Raw genomic sequence first — 18,341 nt, 5'->3', positions numbered from 1 at the left:
CGTTCTTCCAGCCTCCTAACTTCACTAACAAGCTGATATCACCGTCCCTCTATTTGAAGCTGTTGGGATACTGCCCGAGTACCGAGAATAACGGCTGGAGCCCCCCGAAGTCAATACGCTATCATTTCGAGTTGTGTCCCCCGGGAATGCAAGGCTGAGATATCCAACGAATGGATGCCTTCACAGCCATTGGTCTGGCCGGCAATATCGTCCAATTCGTCGACTTCAGCTGGAAGTTGATCGCAGGGTGTCGAGTGATCTACAAGTCCTCGGAAGGAGCGAGCGATGAGACTCTCACGCTCGGCTCTATCGCCAACGATGTAGTCAGGCTCAGCAACGCTATCGGGGTTTCCTCTTATGATGACCAGCTGGAGCCTATGGCCAAAGAATGTACAGCCATTGCCAAGGAACTCTCAGATGCTCTCAATAAACTCACAGCCAAGAGTCAGCGGACAATGTGGATTAGCTTCTCGATCGCTTTGAAAGAAGTATGGAGGAAGGGTAAGATTGAAGGGATTTGTAACAGACTCGGGAAGGTTCAGGCTCAGCTGGCAGTTCATATTCAGTTCCTTATGCTGTGAGCCATGCATCAATTCCTTTTCCGATTGGGCTAATAAACAGACAGGGATGATACATCAAATCTCTTGGTAACTATCCGCGAAATGGAAGCGGTCAACAGGAGATTGGAAATTGAAAGAAAAGATGATTTCAACAAGCTCAGAGAAGACGTCATTCGTGCTATCACCAGTCTCTCATCAGCCAAGGGCTCTGCCAAGACATCGATGCAAGAGTGCTTCGATCAACAGCAGCGATCTGAGGAGGTGGACGCCGAAAAGGCTACAGAAGTAACGATAGGCCTGAAGAATCTCTCAGCTGCGATGAGCAATCTCACAGAGATGGGAAAGACAACGCAGGTGGAGCAACAGTTTCTCAAAAGCCTCCACTTCGCAAATCTCGTGACGCGGCATGAGAAAATCGAGAAGTCTCATGAGGAAACGTTCACTTGGATGTTTCGAAATTCTCTCGAACAAGGAAGGATGCCTTTACGATTTTCCGAATGGCTCCGCTCTCGGAGTGGTATTTACTGGATTGAAGGAAAAGCCGGCTCGGGAAAGTCAACCCTGATGAAATTCCTATGCAAAAATCCCATGACAATGAGTCATTTAGAATCCTGGGCTCAGGGGAAGAGGCTCGTTGTAGCGCAATTTTTCTTCTGGAACGCCGGAACTCGTCTACAAAAGTCTCGGGAAGGGCTCCTTCGCTCGCTACTTTTCGAGATCTTGCGGAAATGCCCGGATCTTCTCTCTAAAGTCATAGAAAATGTTGGCGTTCCTGAGTTTGCCGATGAAGAAGAATCATGGTGTGAAGATGATCTCCTACGAATCTACCGTGTCATTATGAGCCAAGAAACCCCGATTCGATTCTGCTTTTTTATCGATGGTTTAGATGAGTACGAAGACGACAATAAAGGGCCTGAAGAGCTTCTAGATACCCTAAGGAGTATCGACTGCTCATCTAACACAAAGTTGTGTGTCTCCAGCCGACCCTGGGTCATTTTTCGAGACGAGTTCGGCAAGACCCCCGAATGGCATATCAGGCTTGAGGATCTAACCAGAGACGATATTCGCTCCTTCGTCTCTTTTAAGTTCAATAAGAACGAGCAATTTCAAAAACTCAAAGAAAGGGATCCACGGTATCCGAAGCTGATTGAAGATGTTGTGGAGAGGGCCCGAGGTGTCTTTCTGTGGGTAAGACTTGTAGTTCGAAGCCTGCTAGAAGGACTTACCTACCATGACTCGGTAGCCACACTATCGCGGCGTCTAAACAGCTTCCCAGAAGATCTCGACGACTTCTTTCAACACATGATCGACTCGATACCAACCATATACCGAATTCAGACGGCAAGGACATTCAAGATCGCCACAGAGGCAAAGCAACCTCAGTTACTTATGACATATTCATTTGTTGATGGACTAGAGGAGGACCGGGAGTATTGCTTCAAATTACCAATCGCGCCTATGGCATTGCCTGAGATAGAAACAAGAGCAGAACAGATGGAACGGCGTCTAGATGGCAGGTGTAGGGGTCTTCTTGAAATAGTTGAGGATCGGGAATGCACGGCTTTTGACAAGTACAAAATCGATTTTCTTCATAGGACCGTTCGAGACTTTCTTCTGCAATCAGCAAGGACGCGCGAGTTGCTTCAAGAAGTGTCAGAAACTGACCACCAGACCTCTTCGTTGGTCGCCCAAGCTTGGCTAGGTGTGCTCAAAAGCACGCATTACGGAAACGAGGTTATGTGGGAATCTGTCGAAGGAACCCTAGAAGAGCTGATGTTTCACTCTCAGAAGGCGACCGTTGGCGAAACCAGTCTAGGTAGCATAGCCAAAGTCATCAATGATGCGAAGAAGACATGCCTCGGTCTGCGAGTCGTCGGAGCTAATATCGAGCACAAAGTCCTAGGGTTGGCAGCGCAAAGCAACTTCTTTCTGTATGTTCAAAGTCAATTGAGCGGGTCTGAGACTTTATTCATCGGTGGGAAGAAGAACGGCTGGCACGACTGGCCCGTACTTGCTGAGGCACTCTATCACAAGGATGAGAAGACCAGGATTTCGGCCGAGATTGTCAAAATTCTACTAGAGCATGGAGCCGATCCCAACTGTCCATTCAAAGGCTCAACACTATGGCAGCGCTTCATGGAAAGGCTTGCCACGTCCTTCGACGAACTGCAAATGTCAAAAGACGAGGTCTTTGAAATACTGTCGCTACTTGTCACTCATGGCGCGAGGCTATCGACACAAATTGACCCTTCTCGATCACCAGCGCTGGGACGCAGATTGACAGGTAGAACGAACGAAGGAGACAGCACCCGGGATAGGAGCGTTCTTAACGTTGTCAAAAAGCACTTCTCCGACGCGCAAGTCAAGAATCTCTTGGATCTTGAGACACTACCGTCGGCTAAGCGCTGGAAGGAAAGATTAAACCCGAGACAAATCTTTAATTTTCGTCCAAAAAAATCGGTGGGGAAATAGGGCCGACTATTTGTCTAAGAGCAGGGCGACAGCAGACCTAAAAGCCTTCATAAAAACTCCCTACTATGCGCAGACCGTCAAAGTGGCTGGGCAAGAATTATCATTTGAGTACCACAGGTGTCTGCTTGCGGTAAAACACGAGCTACGAGCCAATAGCTTCGGAGAATACGTGTGAACATCGACGACCACGTGCAGCTTCAGTCAACCTCACTTGTAAGCTGTTCCATTAACATATTTCGCTTCTCAGATCCTTTAGTTTGGGCGGTGAAGGAGCAAACGGGAAGCAGTGTTAAATTGACTGCAGAGAGTCTAGGGAAATGCGACCACAAGTGGTAGTCAGAGGGTTGGGCCTAGCGGCTCATAGTAGTAACGAGATTGCCAGTACAAACGAAGTCCTCCCAGCCCGAAGTGGTAAGGCTGATAGGCTCCACATGCTTAGGCGCGCCACCATGCAGCGCTTGTTGCAGCCAACTGAGCTGGAGGGGAGGGGTATGGACATGAGTTGCTAAGGCGAACGTCTGAGGGGAATTGGAGGATACATTCGTTATAATTAAGATATTTAGGGAGGGGGTGGATTGTACGAGCCCGGTTGTCCTAATGAAATTGGAGAAAATGCCTGTGGGAGTCTCTAGCGAGAGTGCACACCCTTCTTATGGGCTGACTGCAACCCTCTTTCCCCCTCCTGCTTGTCTTTTCCCACTCTCAAACTCAGTGTCCCATCGGCTGAGTCCGTAGTTGTGGAATCAGTATCTTTGGCTTGCTTAACATTCGAGCCTCTGCACATCCCGCCCTCTCTAACTATTTTTGGGCTAAAAGCGTCGCATTGTATGAATCACACCTCCTATTTACCGCAACTGTTGTTTATGCCACTTCATACCGGGTACCTTTGGGGACGATCACGACTCCATCGAGGCTTAGGTGGTTATGAATCCCACAGCACAAAAGATGCCGTACCTCCACCTTGGTGAAAAAGCTAGCATTAAGACGGCATTCATCCCTAAGTCTCTTCATCTAGTTTCGGCCGAGCAAGCTCTAGAAAAAGATCCTGCCATAGAGCAGCGAGGCAGGAACAGCAACTTCAAATAAACCAATTCCATCATTAGATATGTCGTGGTTATCTATACGGTTAGCCCGTGGCCTGTCTCAGTTAACAGGCGCGCAGCGGCTACACACCCCCGGTGTTACATTGATAGGTCATTATAATGCAGCGTGTAGGGACAATATGCGTCATGAAGGAACGCTACAGTACATCTAAGCCCTGCGCATACGGTATTTACTCCAGTAGCTCAAAGAAACTGGGCCCAGAATTACGGTAGAAATAGGGCCAGCTGGTTCGCCCAAATAGAAGCAGACGCCGGATGGGAGGTAGAGGACTCAGTAACTCCAAAATCCGGTATCAGGGAAAAACAGGAATCCATAGTAGAGCTCATCAGGTATTTTTCCAATTAGATAAGTCTCTATAGGTAACGACGCGTCCACTATCCAGGTCAAGCATTGTTGCAGCGTTATAGAGTCGCATGAAGGTCAGGATCTAGCAAGCCCTGGTTCAGCTAAACTGTTGCAACGTAGAATAAAATGCATTGATCCTAGTTAACTGCTAGTGGCATATATGTGACATGGCTCCTTATGTCACTGTTCAGAGCGGAGATATGAAAGTGGGTATAAGCTTTAAGCGAGTTCTGAAAGTAATAAGACTATAATCATCAGAGGCGATAGAGAGGAAGTAAGAAAGAAACAGTGCAATAAATATAACCCCAAGTAGCAGTTAAAGCAATCGTTGTTATATGAACATAAGCTTAAGGACAATGTGCGGGTTCACGTGCCCCTGTAATAACGCTGAGAAATGATGTGCAGAAGAGAACAAGGGTACCTAGTCTTTGCAAGGGTGTGGAAGCAGAAAAATAAAGAGTACGAAACTAGAGTTGGGTCAAAATAAAACAGGACGAGGAGACGCTTCCATTGCTATTGCTGGGAATGCCGCTTGCATAAAGATTTAGTCAGCGATATCTGATCGGGCTTACGTAGCTGTTTCTAAGAATCTAATTGAGTTGACTTACAGGCCTTCATTTCTAAAAGCAATAGATGCACAATCTAGAGGCTTTTAACCCAACACAATACGGTTTATGAGGAAAGTAATAACATTATGTTTAAGAACAAAAAGAAACCAGTGATTCCGTCGGGAAAGGAGAGCGGGAAAGTCCTCAGAGATACGGATACGAAGTCCGAGCTGCGGCAACCGGCTCGGTACCTGATTGGCCTGATATCACCGTTTCCATATTCGGCACTGCATATAAGAAGCACTTGCCCACTTTTGTGACACCAGAGTCTCAGTATTCAAAAATAAATCAGCCTGTTCAAATCCACATCACCCACACTCCAGAGACACATTAGTCTCTTCTAATCTACCCTACTTCTATAGAAATTGTAGAACAGAACTCCCTGGAATTTCCAGACCCCAGTACTCGGGCAACAGTTCCCCAGGAATCCTTCACTTCAATATGGCGAACCCAATAGCCTCAGCCAAAGCCCAAGAAGCAACCGAGCATTTCACCTTCCGCAACGCCACTCCCTCAGATATCCCATCCCTCTCTAGCATGATCTCCACCTCACTTCGTTCCTTATCCCAGACCCACTACACCCCCTCCGAACTTGACGGCTCAATCGGATTCCTCTTCGGCCCAGATACACTTCTCATCCACGACCAAACTTACTTCATTCTGCACCCCGTCAACTCCCCCTCTACCATCTGCGCATGTGGCGGATGGTCTTTCCGCCGTACGCTGTACGGCGCTGACACGGCACCTGGTCGCGTGCCCGAGAAGCGTGATCCCAAAGTTGAGAGAGCGAGTATTCGGGCCATTTTCACGCATCCGAAGTGGGCGAGGCAAGGACTGGGAACTATGATGATGCGGTATTGCGAGGCGAGGGCGAGGGAAGGCGGGTTTGAGAGGTTGGAAATGGGGAGTACGTTGACCGGTGTGGCGTTGTATGAGAGATGTGGGTATGTACGGAGTGGGAAGGAGGATGTGGTGGTCTGTCCGAATGGGGAAGGGATTCGGATTGTGCATATGGTTAAGAATGTAGAAACGGAGGGTGTGGATGGCGTGTGATTGATGGCCGGGAATGCAGTGCTTTCTCGGACAAGCTATCAAGATGTTCAGATTCATGATACCCCTCTCAATAATACACAGAGAATTCACCACTTTCCAAACCTCCTTCCAAACCGCCTTTTCCTCCTCCTCGACTTCTCAACTATCTTCTCTTGTATATCAAAAGTTCCCCCATTCTCGCGATTCCGCTCACATGTGTCCGTCGTCCCTTTCAAAACCTCATAATGCACCATATCCCTCCCTTTCTCTACATCCCCATTCATCCTTGCTGCAACCCTCTCCCCAACCTCCCTGCCCTCAAAATATGCACCTTGCAAGAAACCAAAATACTCGGCACTTGTTGCTTCTCCCGCAAACCAAAGCCTCCCCACATTCGCCCTGAGATTTTGATGACCCTCCAGCGTCATGCCCACCGGGAAATTCGAATAAGAGCCATATGACCAGGGCGTGGTGCTCCATCTCGGGTAGTAGAATGCCAGAGGTTCTGGGATCGGGACTTGGAACATTTGCGCGAGGACCGCAAGGACTTCGGCTTTAGTTTCTGAGTCAGTTTGCTGGTCGATGCGGATGGATTGATCGCCGACAACTGTGACGAACAGGATCCCACTTCCCGGATGGAAATTTTCGTGGTCAAGACTTTGCCATATGGGATAATATCCTCTGGTGCGTGAAGCGTAGAGGAAGAATTCCTTCGAGCGGTCCCAGAAGACTTTTTCTGGTGGGAATTGTAAAAAAATCTTAGTGTACACGCCCATCTGCATCTGAGCTATGGCTTTGAGTTTCCAGTCTGGTAAGAAAGGCGTGAATGTTAGAAATCTCTTGTACATTGACGTTTGAAGAACGCCGATGCTGAAGGTTATGATGGCTTGTTCGGCGGTTATGCAAGTGCCGTCACGGTTCGTGATGGTTACGCTGGAATCGTCGGATGCAATATTCGTAACTTCAGTATTAAGGAGGAGGCGACTGTCGTTTGTAGTTAGAATTTCAGATGCTTCACCTTGAATGAAGGTACTAAAGCCACGCTGGTCAAGGATGAAAAGGTTATCTTCTGAGAATTGGCCGAAGCTTGAGTTCTGTCATAGTGAGCAAACTTTTAATTTAGCCAAATTCAGTTGAGCTAGGAAACTCTTCCAGACTTACTCCACTCACGACAGCAAAGAGCTCGGATGAAACATCCTGCAAAGCTTAGCAACTAAGAGTAAAACTTTAAGAATTTGCTTACCGCTGTCTGTGCTAGTTCATACTCGATAAAGTAGAACTCGGCAGCAAGCATGTTTGGACTTGTAGGATACCAGCCTTGACTCTGCAACCCGGCACGAAGGCTTCGGTCTTGGATGTTCTCAGAGATAATGGAGCCAGCATTCTCCTCAACCTTGCTATATAGGATCTCAAAGTCGGCTAGCGTAGAAATAAATCCGTCGGATCCGGTTTCGCTAAATAGCTCCAAGGAAGTGAAGTCTGAAACGTGATTCGTGAGGTTATACTTTTGTGCCTTCTCTTGTCAATAACATGAAAATTGCAGCCTTAGATGATCGGCGCACAAGTGTGTATATTGGATTTTCTGGCCCGCCGTTGTGGCTAGTGCCATGCACCTTAGAGCATGTTAGCATATACACTCAGTATCTAGGTGAGGAGTTATGCACCCAATTCGCTCCCTGCTCGATTGTGTAAGGCTTCCAGTCGACACCCTTGCCAAATTTAGCAGGCAGCACCCGCCCTCCTACATAGTCGTTGTATTCAACAATAATGAAATCGGATATGCCGTTCCCGTTTAGCGTTTTCTTAGCGGAGAATCAGCAAAACTGGCCAACTCGAAGGGATGGAAGTGTTCACGGCCGCTGTGACTCCAGCCACTCCAGCGCCAAGCACGGCAACCTTTGTCTGACGGCATGGAGACTCATAACTTCTTACCACCGAATCTAGTGGTGTATAAATAGCTCCAACAAAGCAAATACCAAACAGGGCCAGCAGAGAAATATGGAGTCCCATCACGATGAAGGGATAGAGGTCTCCACCAGGTTAGAGGGGAGAAACGAGAGAAAGGCCGTGAACACGCCCGGACTGCCTATTTATATATTTGAGCCTTAAGTCAACCTTTGCCAATCATGTCTGGCTAAGGTCTACCGCGTTACGGTTATTATTCTTCAAGCAACCTGACCGTTACTGATGAGCTTGAACGGGACATTGGTAGAACGGCCTGAGAACCTCCAAAGCTACATGTATCCATTTGCGATACACGAGAGTGACATGTGGAAGGAGAGGATGAGATGTAAACGCGATTGGGGCCAAAATTTGCCGAAACCGTACGAGGGAGGTAAGCTCCTCATGGCCTTTGTAACGGTGGGACGCGGGTGATTGGGCTGTTTGGTTTAGTGTAGTAATCCCATGGTTGCAAGACTATCATGGAATGGGACAAGTGCGCCTAGCGTTGTACCTAGTTGTCGTGCGTTCAGAGTTGCTAGGGTCAAACTCATTCAACGCTGTTAAAGCCTACTATATACGTTCGATATCCCGCAAGTTTCAGAAAGCGCGTAAACAGTTGCTGCCACTTAAGCCAAGAGCACAACAAAATTCACTATTTCCAAGATTAGCACAGTGTACCAAAATGATTACTGGTCAATTCATTCGGTCTATCAACACATAATGCTGCCCCACTCAGTCTAAAATGAAATAAAGGAGTTAGAACTAGATGCTATTTCAGTGTCCACCTTTCTGCTCAAAAACTCCCCCAAAGCAAATTCCATCTATGCTATCACTATAGACATCGCAGAAGCAGTGTTATGCATCAAGAGTAAGCCGAGGATCTGATAGTTCGCATCGGGAACATCTGAAAGAGACTCCACAAAGTCCATCCTAGACTCCTAGGTTCGTCCTAGCGGGCCAAGTTCTTCGGTGGCTCAGTGGGGGCTCCCTCAGGGGTGACGTAGCATCTCGTCATGCCCCCGTCAACGACAAAGTCAGTACCGTTAACGAAACTACTCTCATCGCTAGCAAGGAAAAGGACAGCTTGTGCTTGCTCGATGGCTTCTCCAAATCGCCCAGTTGGAAAATGAACTTCACGGCGATGGCGCTTGGCCTGGTCGTCGCCGAGCCAGTCCTGCAGAAGAGGTGTACTGTTTGGATTCAGTATTTAATGTTCTTAAAATAGGGCGGACGAGACCAACTTTAATGGGGCTGGACAGAGGGCGTTGAACCTGAAGCCTTCCCTTGCATGACGCATCGCAAGTTCTCTCGTCATCGCCAATACTGCTCCCTTGCTCGCAGTGTACGCCAGCTGTGGGGTGGCACTTCCGACCAGGGCAACGACACTAGCAGTATTGATAATCGAGCCCTTCTTCTTTCCATGCTTCCTCATGCTAATCACAGCATGCTTGCTTCCAAACCACACACCTTTCACATTGATAGCTTGAGTGAGGTCCCAAATCTGCTCAGGCGTATCGATAGCATCCGCATCATCGCCGTGCATAATACCTGCGTTGTTGAAGATTACATCGACCCCGCCCCAGCTGTCCAAATGCTCTACCATGGCCTTGACGTTGGATTCGTTGGACACATCTGTGATCTTGGTTTCTACTTTCTCGGCCCTAGGAACTAGCTCTTTCACTTTTGCAAGGGCCCTTGCCAATGACGGGCCTGAGATGTCGGACATTAAGACATTGGCTCCTTCCCTCGCGAAGAGGACTGTGGTCTCTAGGCCGATACCCCTGTATGAGAGTCAGTGACAAATGGATAAACGGCATTGAAACGGGACAATAATCCTTCTTAGATTGCATGACTGTGCTGTACATATGAGGGTAGAGAAGAGAGGCAGGACGATGGAGAGAAGCAAGCTCTCGAGCATCGTCGGGAACCGTATACGCAAGAACTAGCAATAGGAATGAAAAGCGAGGCAATAATGCTTTCCAAAGGAAGAATAGGTGTGCTAGGAAAAAGAAATGGGAACCATGAACCTACCCAGCAGCTCCGGTGACGATGCAGTTCTTCCCTTCCAAACGTCCCATGTTGAATGAGTCCGATTTCGATATTCGGAAAGGCTGAGGTGAAGTTTCTGAGTTGTCGTTAGCCCGAAGTTTGAGTCAAAGTGGATATGTGAGGCAGGAGAGTAGTTGTGACTAATATAAAAGACCGGAAGCGCTGTAGAGATGCACGCTAGTCTTGAGATGCTCCAGGAAAGGATAAGATGAAAGACTCATCTAAACAGTAACTTACCCTCCTATAAGAACGAGGGGAGTATGGTCGACAAGCTTTGGTGTCGCAGGATCAAGCGGAGAAATTGATGTTGAAGGAGAAGACTGATACGGGTAGTGTCGGTGGAATAGCTCCCTCCCGATAATCGGCCCAATGCAGATTGCTGTTAGATAAGAGGATCACTGGGGGACCGGACGTGGGCGGACCGCCGTCGCTTGTTCGTTAGGTAACGCCGAGGGGGTTTGACAGCTCTTTCGCCATTGTTACGGTGAATAAAGGGTCATGAGGATGAATATCGAGCGCACGAGACGCGTGTGACGCCAGAATGTGCCCCACCAATTGAAGAGGGGACCGGCTCGCTCAGTGGATCACCTCGTTCGGGGTCCATCATAACAAATTCGGGTGAGATACTTGAGAACTATAGATTCGTCCATAAAAGCTAATAATAATAGTCTGGTGTAGTATTTTCGGCGCGTTCCCACGTACATATGTTGGTTCTCGAGATTGCTGAAGCATGATGTCGGACTGCATACTCGTATCGTCCGCTAAGCTCCTTCCGATGGTAGCCCCTCATTGGTCAAAGCTTGAACCTGCTGCTTCAGCCCTCGTCACCATCACCAGCTCAAACCTGCTTGCATTAGGCCTTCAACCGCCTCAAAGCAGCTCTCCCCTCTATTTCAACCTCCCCTCAGTCCTCTAGACACTTCAACAGTATCTTCCAACACTCTCCCGGCCACAATGTCCGATCAAGACCCCACGCATATAACCGTTGATAGCCTCCCCGAACTACTCAAGAACGACAATGCCGTCAAAGTAGCCGGCGTCGACGTTGATGGCTTACTGCGCGGCAAGCTCATGGCGAAGAAAAAATTCCTGTCCATAGCCAAGGAAGGCTTCGGCTTCTGCTCAGTTGTGTTCGGGTGGGACATGCACGACCAGACGTACTTCCGCGAGCTTAAGATAAGCAACAAGGAGAACGGATACCGGGATTTAATCGCAGTAGCAGACCTCAGTTCCTACCGGCGCATACCCTGGGAGAATAATGTCCCTTTTTTCCTTGTCAGCTTCTTCGACCCCGACACCCACGCCTCCCTCAGCGCATGTCCGCGCTCCCTGCTCAAACGGACCGTAGATAAGATTGCAGAACACGGTTATGGCGCAATGGCAGGAGGTAAGCCCCGCAACAACTACCATCTCCCGCGTGCCCCCTAGTCTGAGGATTCAGCCAGGTTGGTGTCGGCGGCCTTTCAGCTTCCCTTCGAGTCACTAACGTTGGCGTCCGAATCTCACAGCGGAATACGAATTCTTCCAATTTCGAGCACCCCAGACCCACGACGGATCTGAACGGAATTCTTCCTCAACTGCTGCATTTCTCAAAGATAATCCTGTGAATTCGCTGCCGAGTCTTACCGAGGGCATGTTTGGGTATAGCATCACGAGACCGGTGCATAACCAGGAATACTATTATGGCGTATTCGATGCATGTGACGCATTTAACTGCGCAATCGAAGGCTGGCATACAGAGAGCGGACCGGGTGTGTTCGAAGCTGTCAGTCCCCATCCTCTCCACTGCATCCTCTCCGAACCACAGCTAACGCACTCTTCCACAGGCTCTTCAATTCTGCGAAATAACTGCTATGGCCGATAAAGCCTCGCTATTTAAACTTGTCGTGAAATCTCTCGGCTCCAAATTCGGCATAACCCCATGCTTTATGGCAAAGCCCCGGGAAGGGCTCCCGGGCAACTCCGGCCACATGCACGTTTCCATTGTCGACTCATCTGGCCAAAACCTCTTCTTCCGCGAAACTGAAGATAAAGACCACAAATGGCAAGACGTGCGGTGGCTCTCTGATCTCGGACGACATTTCCTGGCGGGCTTGATTGATGGTCTACCGGATATCATGCCGATTCTCGCGCCGAATGTGAATAGTTATAAGAGATTAGTGGAGAATTTCTGGGCGCCTGTGACGGTGTCTTGGGGCCTGGAACATCGCGCTGCTTCCATACGTTTGATTAGTCCGCCCACTTCAAGTCCAAAGGCCACGAGATTCGAGGTCAGAGTGCCCGGCGCGGATACGAATCCGCATTTTGTGCTTGCTGCGATTTTAGCGCTCGGGTGGCGGGGAGTCAGTAAGAAGATGGAAATTCCCATTCCACCGCTTGGGAAGGGTGAAGATACTGGTGGGTCGTCGGATGAAGGGGTACGGCTTGCGAAGTCGTTGAAAGAGGCCACAGACCGGTTTATGGCGAAGGAGAGTGTAGCAAGAGAAGTCTTTGGTGATGATTTTGTGGATCACTTTGGTGGAACGAGACAACATGAAATAAGGCTATGGGATGAAGCTGTCACGGACTGGGAAGTTAGACGGTATATTGAGACGGTTTAGATAGGTTGAGAGGCGAAAAACCGCACAGTTTGAGGACTCGGATGCTTGATACTAGCCGAGATTACCCCTAGTCAAATTAACTATTACAATTACACACTGTACAAACCCTTTCAAGAAAATGCTGTAGGTATGAGGCCAGGTTCGAGGCTAGAACCACAACACCCTCTTGCAGCGCTCCTACAACCCAAGTAACCCCCTGATGCCCCTAACCTTCCCCCTCCAATCCCCATAACCCAACCAAACAATTCCCTCCGCAAACTTCCACGCGCGTTCCGTAGCCCCTTTCCCCTTACTCCCGAACGGTATATCCATCGGCGGCGGGATACTCGTCTTCACCCCAGGCCACCTATCCCTTGTAACCGCTTTCTGGTTGCACAAACTCCTTAATCCTTCCTTCCCGGCAAACCTGCCATACCCACTCCCTTTTACCCCGCCGAATGGCAGTTGCACCATGTAGGTGACAGCGAAGTCATTCACGGCCACCATCCCGGCGTGCACTTCACGAACTACGCGTTCCAGGTCGGACGAGTTGGAACCGTAGACAGAGGCGCCGAGGGCGTACGAAGTGCTGTTTGCGATGGCAATAGCATCGCCTACGGATTCCGCACGCATGAGTAGGAAGACGGGGGCGAATAGCTCAGTTTGCGCGATTTTCATAGTCGGTGTCACGTCGACTATGAACGTAGGGGTGAAATAGTGACCTTGGGGGAATTGCGGGTGGATGTAGCGTTTCCCGCCTGCGAGCAGCCGCGCACCTTGGTCTACGGCATCTTGGATCAGAGCTTCGAGGTTTGCGAAGTTTGCGGCGGATATGGAAGCGCCAACGTCGACGGGGTGGCTGGGGGAGGAATTGAGGATTGAGCCGGGCTGCAGGGCGCGGATGAGGGGTGTGAGGTGGTCAATGAGTTTCCGGTAGACGTTTGGCAGGGCGATGACGCGTTCTAGACCTATACAGTTTTGGCCAGCGGATTGAAAGGTTCCGCGCATGAGAATGCTGGCAACGCGCTTGAAATTGCTGGTGGATAGATCGTCTAGGATGATGGCGGGGTCTTTGCCGCCAAGCTCGACGCAGACGGGTGTTAGGGCTTTAGCGGCAGAGGCACAGACGTGGTGTGCTATTGGGCGGGAGCCGATGAAAGTGATGTGTGCGATTGAGGGGTGGGAGGTGAGGTGGTTGGCGATGTTCGGCCAGCAGATGACGGATTGAATGAGGTTGGGGGAATGGCCGCACGCGATCAGCGCGGAAGTTGCGATGCATGCAAAGTAGCTGCTAGACCAGGCAGTAGCTTCGGAGCCTTTGACGATGATGGCGTTGCCGGAGAAAATAGAAGCTATTATTGGGGAAATGAGGTTGTGGAACTATAGATTTCAGATCCTATGGTCGTTGAATGGGAGGTTCAGGTAGTCTTACAGGGTAACTAGATTCGTTAGAACCTGACTTCTCTAGGAGGGAGGAGTATGGAGATGACTTACTTCCAGCTCACACAAGCCGCAACAACACCCAATGGCTGCCACATAACCTCATTCCACTTATACATCATGAGGAAGTTGGTGGGCCTCCTCTCTGGCTTCAACGAAGCCTCTCCATGGTCAATCGTCCACTTCAGCTTCTCTGCCGTGACAAGAATCTCTCCTAGGCTCGCATCAACCATAGTCTTTCCAGAGTCCAAACAGGCGACGCGGGCAATTGTCTCCTGGTTCTCCAGCACGAACCTGACCTCCTGTTATCCCATGTCGCGATGCTTGTGTGGGGAATGCCTACTTCAACATAGTCTTGAGGACCTTTCTCCGTTGCGCAAATGTTGTCTTTGCCCATTCTACCTGCGCTTCCTTTGCTTTAGCTATCGCGCGATCGATGCCGTCTGCGGTGGATGGGTTGACGAGGCCCAGGGAGGCACCGGTTGCAGGAGCGTAGCATTGAATTACCGAGGAGCCGGATACCTGACACACAGTCAATAATAATCACCTGACGCATAGAAGCCTTCCCACTCACCTTCAACGAAGGCTCATCCAGAACCTCTCCCCTCCATCCTGGCTGGATCTGCGCTGGTGGAGCAACATCATAAGGGACAGGCGCCTCTAGATCCTTTCTCAGGACTAGATAGAAAAATAAAAGAGTTAGGAGACCGATTGCGCTAGCGACGTAAGCTTTAAGGTCCTCCAAGTTCTCCATCACGCGCAATTGCAGTCCGTGGTGGAGGTCCCTAAAGTTTTCCAATCGGGAAAAGCGTCTTGAAGGGTGGTTGCTCCGGAATATTAACACTCAGTGGTGACTGTTCCGTAGTAATTTTATAAACCTTCCTAATCGGGTAGTCTCGGAAAAGTGTGGATTGTGGCAGGAATCGATTCAGGCTCTCTCTAGAATTTGGAGAACGTCTAAAGGTTTCAAATTTCTGTCCTAAATTACCTCTATATTTCACGTTAGGCCACCAGCATTCCGTAGTTTAACCTTTATTTTTACTTAATTCAGAGCATTGTACCATGTTTTGCCAGAGCGGACGCTTCCCTCATGAGTGTCGACCAAAGGCGCAGGTGGACAGCGACCTTGATCTTCTCGACCCGACTTCAGTACTTAAGAGTCTCACAACAACATGCACGACTATTGAACGAGAGGGAAATCAATATGTACCGCTTGCATCGGATTCCGGATTCCGTCTTCTGCGCTGATGTAGTTTGACCTCACAAGATGTCATCAATATCAACCGTTTCGAATCCACTCTCTACAGTGAATAATTCCTAGTGTACGAGGCTTTATCTTACACATGGGATTACTAGCAACCAAGTTTGACTATTAAATGCAATGGAGGTGCTTTCTAGGTTACTCGAAATGTAGACAGAGTGCACCGAAGGCTACAGCAGGAGGATGAGGAACCCCTTCTGTGGATTGACTCAATATGCATTCATCAATCTTCTAGTTCCGGCAAGAGTGCTTAGATCTCTAGAATAGCGGTCGGTATACAGTCTGTTAGAAAGCGCAATCGTATGGGTGGGGGAGGAGTCAGTGGAGACAGACATTCTTTTCCTCTATTGCAATCTCGTTAAGAAAAACGAGGATACTAGACCAGCCACGTACCACTCTCGCTAGACCAGCCAGTACTATAGCCGATCTCACGAAGATATAAACCTCTCTTACTTCGTTAGTCGATTATTTTGCCGATCCTGGTTTCATCGCACCCAGACGGTGCAAGGGTTAATCCCAAAGAAAGCTAAGCTTATGTCCCGGAGGACAACGGTACCTTAAACGAGATCGGAGGCAAAGGTCAACCTATTCCATTCTCATGGCCAACCTCCCTTCCAGCTAATTCGGGTAAGCCGAACCTGCCACTATTCTTGAGCCTCTGTGATTCGCTTCTTCATCCGTGCTTATCTAAATTCAAGATTTTGCTTGGCAGGGACTGCTACGCAGAACCTAGGAATTTGATTCGCTCTGCAAGAGACACGTAGGAGTTCTACAAGGAGAGGAGCCATTCACGACAGTGATGAGGTCAGTGAGGAGGAAAGACTGCCCGAAGATTCTGGATAAGACTTACGGTGTTTATAGTATGCTCCAGATGATGGAGCATATTTTACATACCTCTCATCGATTACAACCAGGCCGCTGAGAACTTGTATCTTGAGATGACTAATCCGCCATCATTTGAGACAATTCTCCATCCCTTCTTTAGGAGGCTAGATTACTACGGCTGATAAAAACACTACCCTTTTGGGTGTCGGGCTAGAGCAGCACTGGTGGTAGTCCTAGTTTGGACTAGTGAAGGGCATCAAGAGAATACAAGTTAGAATTCAGTGTCAGAGATCGTGAGCGTCAAATACAAGGTATTCGGATCGACAGCTCTGATGAGACCGTACCTTCAATCCCCCAGATTGTTGGGCCGATAGGAACGCGTATACTTCCAATCTTATGCAAAAGTTTTCTTTCGGACCCTGCAAATGCGGCATGCTCGTTACCGGCAAACAATGGAGGCGACTATCCGGAAAGAAGTTTCTTACGTATGATCAGTGAGCACGAGAAGGCCAATGCCATAGATAGTGTAGACCAGTAGCTTGTCATTCTTAAATCGAATCCCTCAGGCTTTCTCCATTCCCGAGAGCGTCAAAGCAAAGCCAAAGTTCTTAGATAAATTTGATACGTTTCGGAGAGACATAGATTATCCAGAAGTCTACAGAGACTGAGATAACGACATGAAGATACACTTCGCTCTCACTTGTGAGTTGAGAGAGGGCCACCTTCGGGATTACGGGGCGGATTATTTCGGGAATTCAGCAAAGCACGTTTTCGCGACACCGATAGATGGGCCTTGGTGCGCGTTTTGTCGAGGCTGGAGATGTCGTAATTCTGATGTCAGGTGTTGAATGTCCTGTTATCTTAGGGAGAGATGAGGATTATTACCGCTTGCTCGGTCTGGATGTATTCATGGTTGTATGTGGGACGAAATATGGCTGGATGAGGTTGAAGTCTTGGGGACTATATCACGCTGATCTGAGAGTATCGAGTTTCATGCCTAGGAGTCTTCACTGGTAGCAACTTGGAAGGTGATCGTGAAACCTTGAACATGGAGGAGAATCAGGCACCAGCATGGCACAGCCCCAAATCCAAACCGCACGCCTCGAACATGGAAAATGACAAACGGCCCCACATTGCCACCATCCGTCTACACTGATCAGCGTTGTTCAGCGTTGTTCAAACTCTCCTCTTCCCCTACTTCGTCGCTGCAGCAACCACATCCCGCATCTCCCGCCTCATCATCAACACATCCTTGCCCAACGCCACAGATTTCTCTCTCCGCCTCACCCCAACTGAACCAGCACTAGGGCGCATCATGGACCACACTTCGCACAATACAAGCTCGCATGTAGATACTTCGCACGTTGACACCGCGATTCACTACGACACGATATGGCAGCCCCATGATACCGCGTCACACCACCATCACCCCCAGAATGTCCACAATAATGATCATGCCCTTCATGGCCATCATGGCCATCATGGCCACCACAGCCGACGCGACACCGACCCCCCTCCTCCTTACTATCCGTCGCCGAATACCGATCCAGCACACAATCCTCTTGTCCACAACTCTAGCCTCACGGTCTACTACAATACGTTTCCTACCCCACGATCAAGGCATATAAGGAGAGCAGAGTCTTGGACACCACAACTGTGCTTCGGGATTGGGGTCTGGATACTCGGGGGGGTGTTCTTCATCTGGTTTGTGTGGCTTCAAATCCAAGATCTAAATCGGTCGAACGATGGCTACCCGCCTGGGAACCGCGGCAACTGGCCATAACCCTTCATCATAATAAATGAATTAGCATGGCTTTCGAATCGAAGAGGGGTGGTAGAGACGGACTTTAATGGGATTTTCGATGACAGATGATACCTAGCAGGGCATGTTGGATACCCGGATTGGCGTTTGGGATGTTTCTTGGGCACATTTGGGGGAGTGTGACTATGAGCCTGGATATTAGGACATCAGTCGTCTGAGAGAAACGATATGGGACACTCGTGGACCCCCCTTTTTGCGGTCGGAAAAGGTGAGCACGTGACCTAGACCCCGCAGCAACGAGTACCTTTTAGTACCCGGAGACCTCAACATATCCGGGCTTTAAGTCAACCTTCAACTTAC

At 49.2% G+C, this 18,341-nt stretch overlaps 7 protein-coding genes across 7 annotated transcripts; 4 read left to right on the top strand and 3 right to left on the bottom strand.

The window, feature by feature from the left end:
• Positions 1 to 170: 170 nt before the first annotated feature.
• BDR25DRAFT_241210 (uncharacterized protein) lies at positions 171 to 2,183 on the top strand (the record flags this gene model as incomplete). The annotated part of the gene is made up of 2 exons (XM_033685736.1): positions 171 to 565; positions 680 to 2,183. Coding segments are annotated over 2 exons (1,899 nt in total), but the record flags the coding sequence as incomplete, so codon positions are not given.
• A 3,347-nt stretch (positions 2,184 to 5,530) lies between these two features.
• BDR25DRAFT_241507 (acyl-CoA N-acyltransferase) lies at positions 5,531 to 6,142 on the top strand (the record flags this gene model as incomplete). The annotated part of the gene is made up of 1 exon (XM_033685750.1): positions 5,531 to 6,142. The coding sequence occupies one exon, from the start codon at positions 5,531 to 5,533 to the stop codon at positions 6,140 to 6,142; it is 612 nt and encodes a 203-aa protein (XP_033541763.1).
• An 86-nt stretch (positions 6,143 to 6,228) lies between these two features.
• BDR25DRAFT_380381 (putative flavin-containing polyamine oxidase) lies at positions 6,229 to 8,131 on the bottom strand (the record flags this gene model as incomplete). The annotated part of the gene is made up of 6 exons (XM_033697662.1): positions 6,229 to 7,215; positions 7,283 to 7,318; positions 7,365 to 7,634; positions 7,684 to 7,734; positions 7,786 to 7,923; positions 7,976 to 8,131. The coding sequence occupies 6 exons, from the start codon at positions 8,129 to 8,131 to the stop codon at positions 6,229 to 6,231; spliced, it is 1,638 nt and encodes a 545-aa protein (XP_033541762.1).
• A 633-nt stretch (positions 8,132 to 8,764) lies between these two features.
• Positions 8,765 to 10,373, bottom strand: BDR25DRAFT_296103 (NAD(P)-binding protein). The gene is made up of 3 exons (XM_033688892.1): positions 10,097 to 10,373; positions 9,307 to 9,846; positions 8,765 to 9,255 (listed from the first exon to the last, which is right to left on the bottom strand). The coding sequence occupies exons 1-3, from the start codon at positions 10,141 to 10,143 to the stop codon at positions 9,015 to 9,017; spliced, it is 828 nt and encodes a 275-aa protein (XP_033541761.1). The 5' UTR covers positions 10,144 to 10,373; the 3' UTR covers positions 8,765 to 9,014.
• A 438-nt stretch (positions 10,374 to 10,811) lies between these two features.
• BDR25DRAFT_271157 (glutamine synthetase/guanido kinase) lies at positions 10,812 to 12,816 on the top strand. The gene is made up of 3 exons (XM_033687246.1): positions 10,812 to 11,501; positions 11,623 to 11,879; positions 11,941 to 12,816. Exons 1-3 carry the CDS (start codon positions 11,069 to 11,071, stop codon positions 12,712 to 12,714), a joined length of 1,464 nt encoding a protein of 487 aa, XP_033541760.1. The 5' UTR covers positions 10,812 to 11,068; the 3' UTR covers positions 12,715 to 12,816.
• Positions 12,817 to 12,891: 75 nt separating this feature from the next.
• On the bottom strand, positions 12,892 to 14,902 carry BDR25DRAFT_346454 (ALDH-like protein; the record flags this gene model as incomplete). The annotated part of the gene is made up of 5 exons (XM_033694147.1): positions 14,708 to 14,902; positions 14,477 to 14,655; positions 14,188 to 14,427; positions 14,126 to 14,132; positions 12,892 to 14,073 (listed from the first exon to the last, which is right to left on the bottom strand). The coding sequence occupies exons 1-5, from the start codon at positions 14,885 to 14,887 to the stop codon at positions 12,892 to 12,894; spliced, it is 1,788 nt and encodes a 595-aa protein (XP_033541759.1). The 5' UTR covers positions 14,888 to 14,902.
• Positions 14,903 to 15,195: 293 nt separating this feature from the next.
• Positions 15,196 to 18,002, top strand: BDR25DRAFT_361138 (uncharacterized protein; the record flags this gene model as incomplete). Its single annotated transcript, XM_033696368.1, has 17 exons — positions 15,196 to 15,367; positions 15,401 to 15,439; positions 15,490 to 15,496; positions 15,552 to 15,640; positions 15,717 to 15,751; positions 15,800 to 15,895; positions 15,940 to 16,154; positions 16,199 to 16,247; positions 16,309 to 16,322; positions 16,388 to 16,421; positions 16,457 to 16,512; positions 16,547 to 16,745; positions 16,786 to 16,872; positions 16,903 to 17,055; positions 17,096 to 17,232; positions 17,283 to 17,383; positions 17,431 to 18,002. 17 exons carry the CDS (start codon positions 15,196 to 15,198, stop codon positions 18,000 to 18,002), a joined length of 2,055 nt encoding a protein of 684 aa, XP_033541758.1.
• Between the last annotated feature and the right edge of the window lie 339 nt (positions 18,003 to 18,341).

Source organism: Lindgomyces ingoldianus (genome assembly GCF_010093535.1).
Source record: "Lindgomyces ingoldianus strain ATCC 200398 unplaced genomic scaffold BDR25scaffold_42, whole genome shotgun sequence".
NCBI classification, from domain to species: Eukaryota; Fungi; Ascomycota; class Dothideomycetes; order Pleosporales; family Lindgomycetaceae; genus Lindgomyces; species Lindgomyces ingoldianus.
Note: the sequence above shows the minus strand (reverse complement) of the source record. Positions and strands in the feature narration are given on the sequence as shown.

Coding starts and splice junctions, on each gene's coding strand:
- BDR25DRAFT_296103 (XM_033688892.1), bottom strand. CDS start 10,143: ATGGGACGTTTGGAAGGGAAGAACTGCATCGTCACCGGAGCTGCTGG. Junction 9,847..10,096: donor ATCGTCACCGGAGCTGCTGG/GTAGGTTCATGG, acceptor ACTCTCATACAG/GGGTATCGGCCTAGAGACCA. Junction 9,256..9,306: donor CTCTGTCCAGCCCCATTAAA/GTTGGTCTCGTC, acceptor GAATCCAAACAG/TACACCTCTTCTGCAGGACT.
- BDR25DRAFT_271157 (XM_033687246.1), top strand. CDS start 11,069: ATGTCCGATCAAGACCCCACGCATATAACCGTTGATAGCCTCCCCGAA. Junction 11,502..11,622: donor TTATGGCGCAATGGCAGGAG/GTAAGCCCCGCA, acceptor CGAATCTCACAG/CGGAATACGAATTCTTCCAA. Junction 11,880..11,940: donor GACCGGGTGTGTTCGAAGCT/GTCAGTCCCCAT, acceptor ACTCTTCCACAG/GCTCTTCAATTCTGCGAAAT.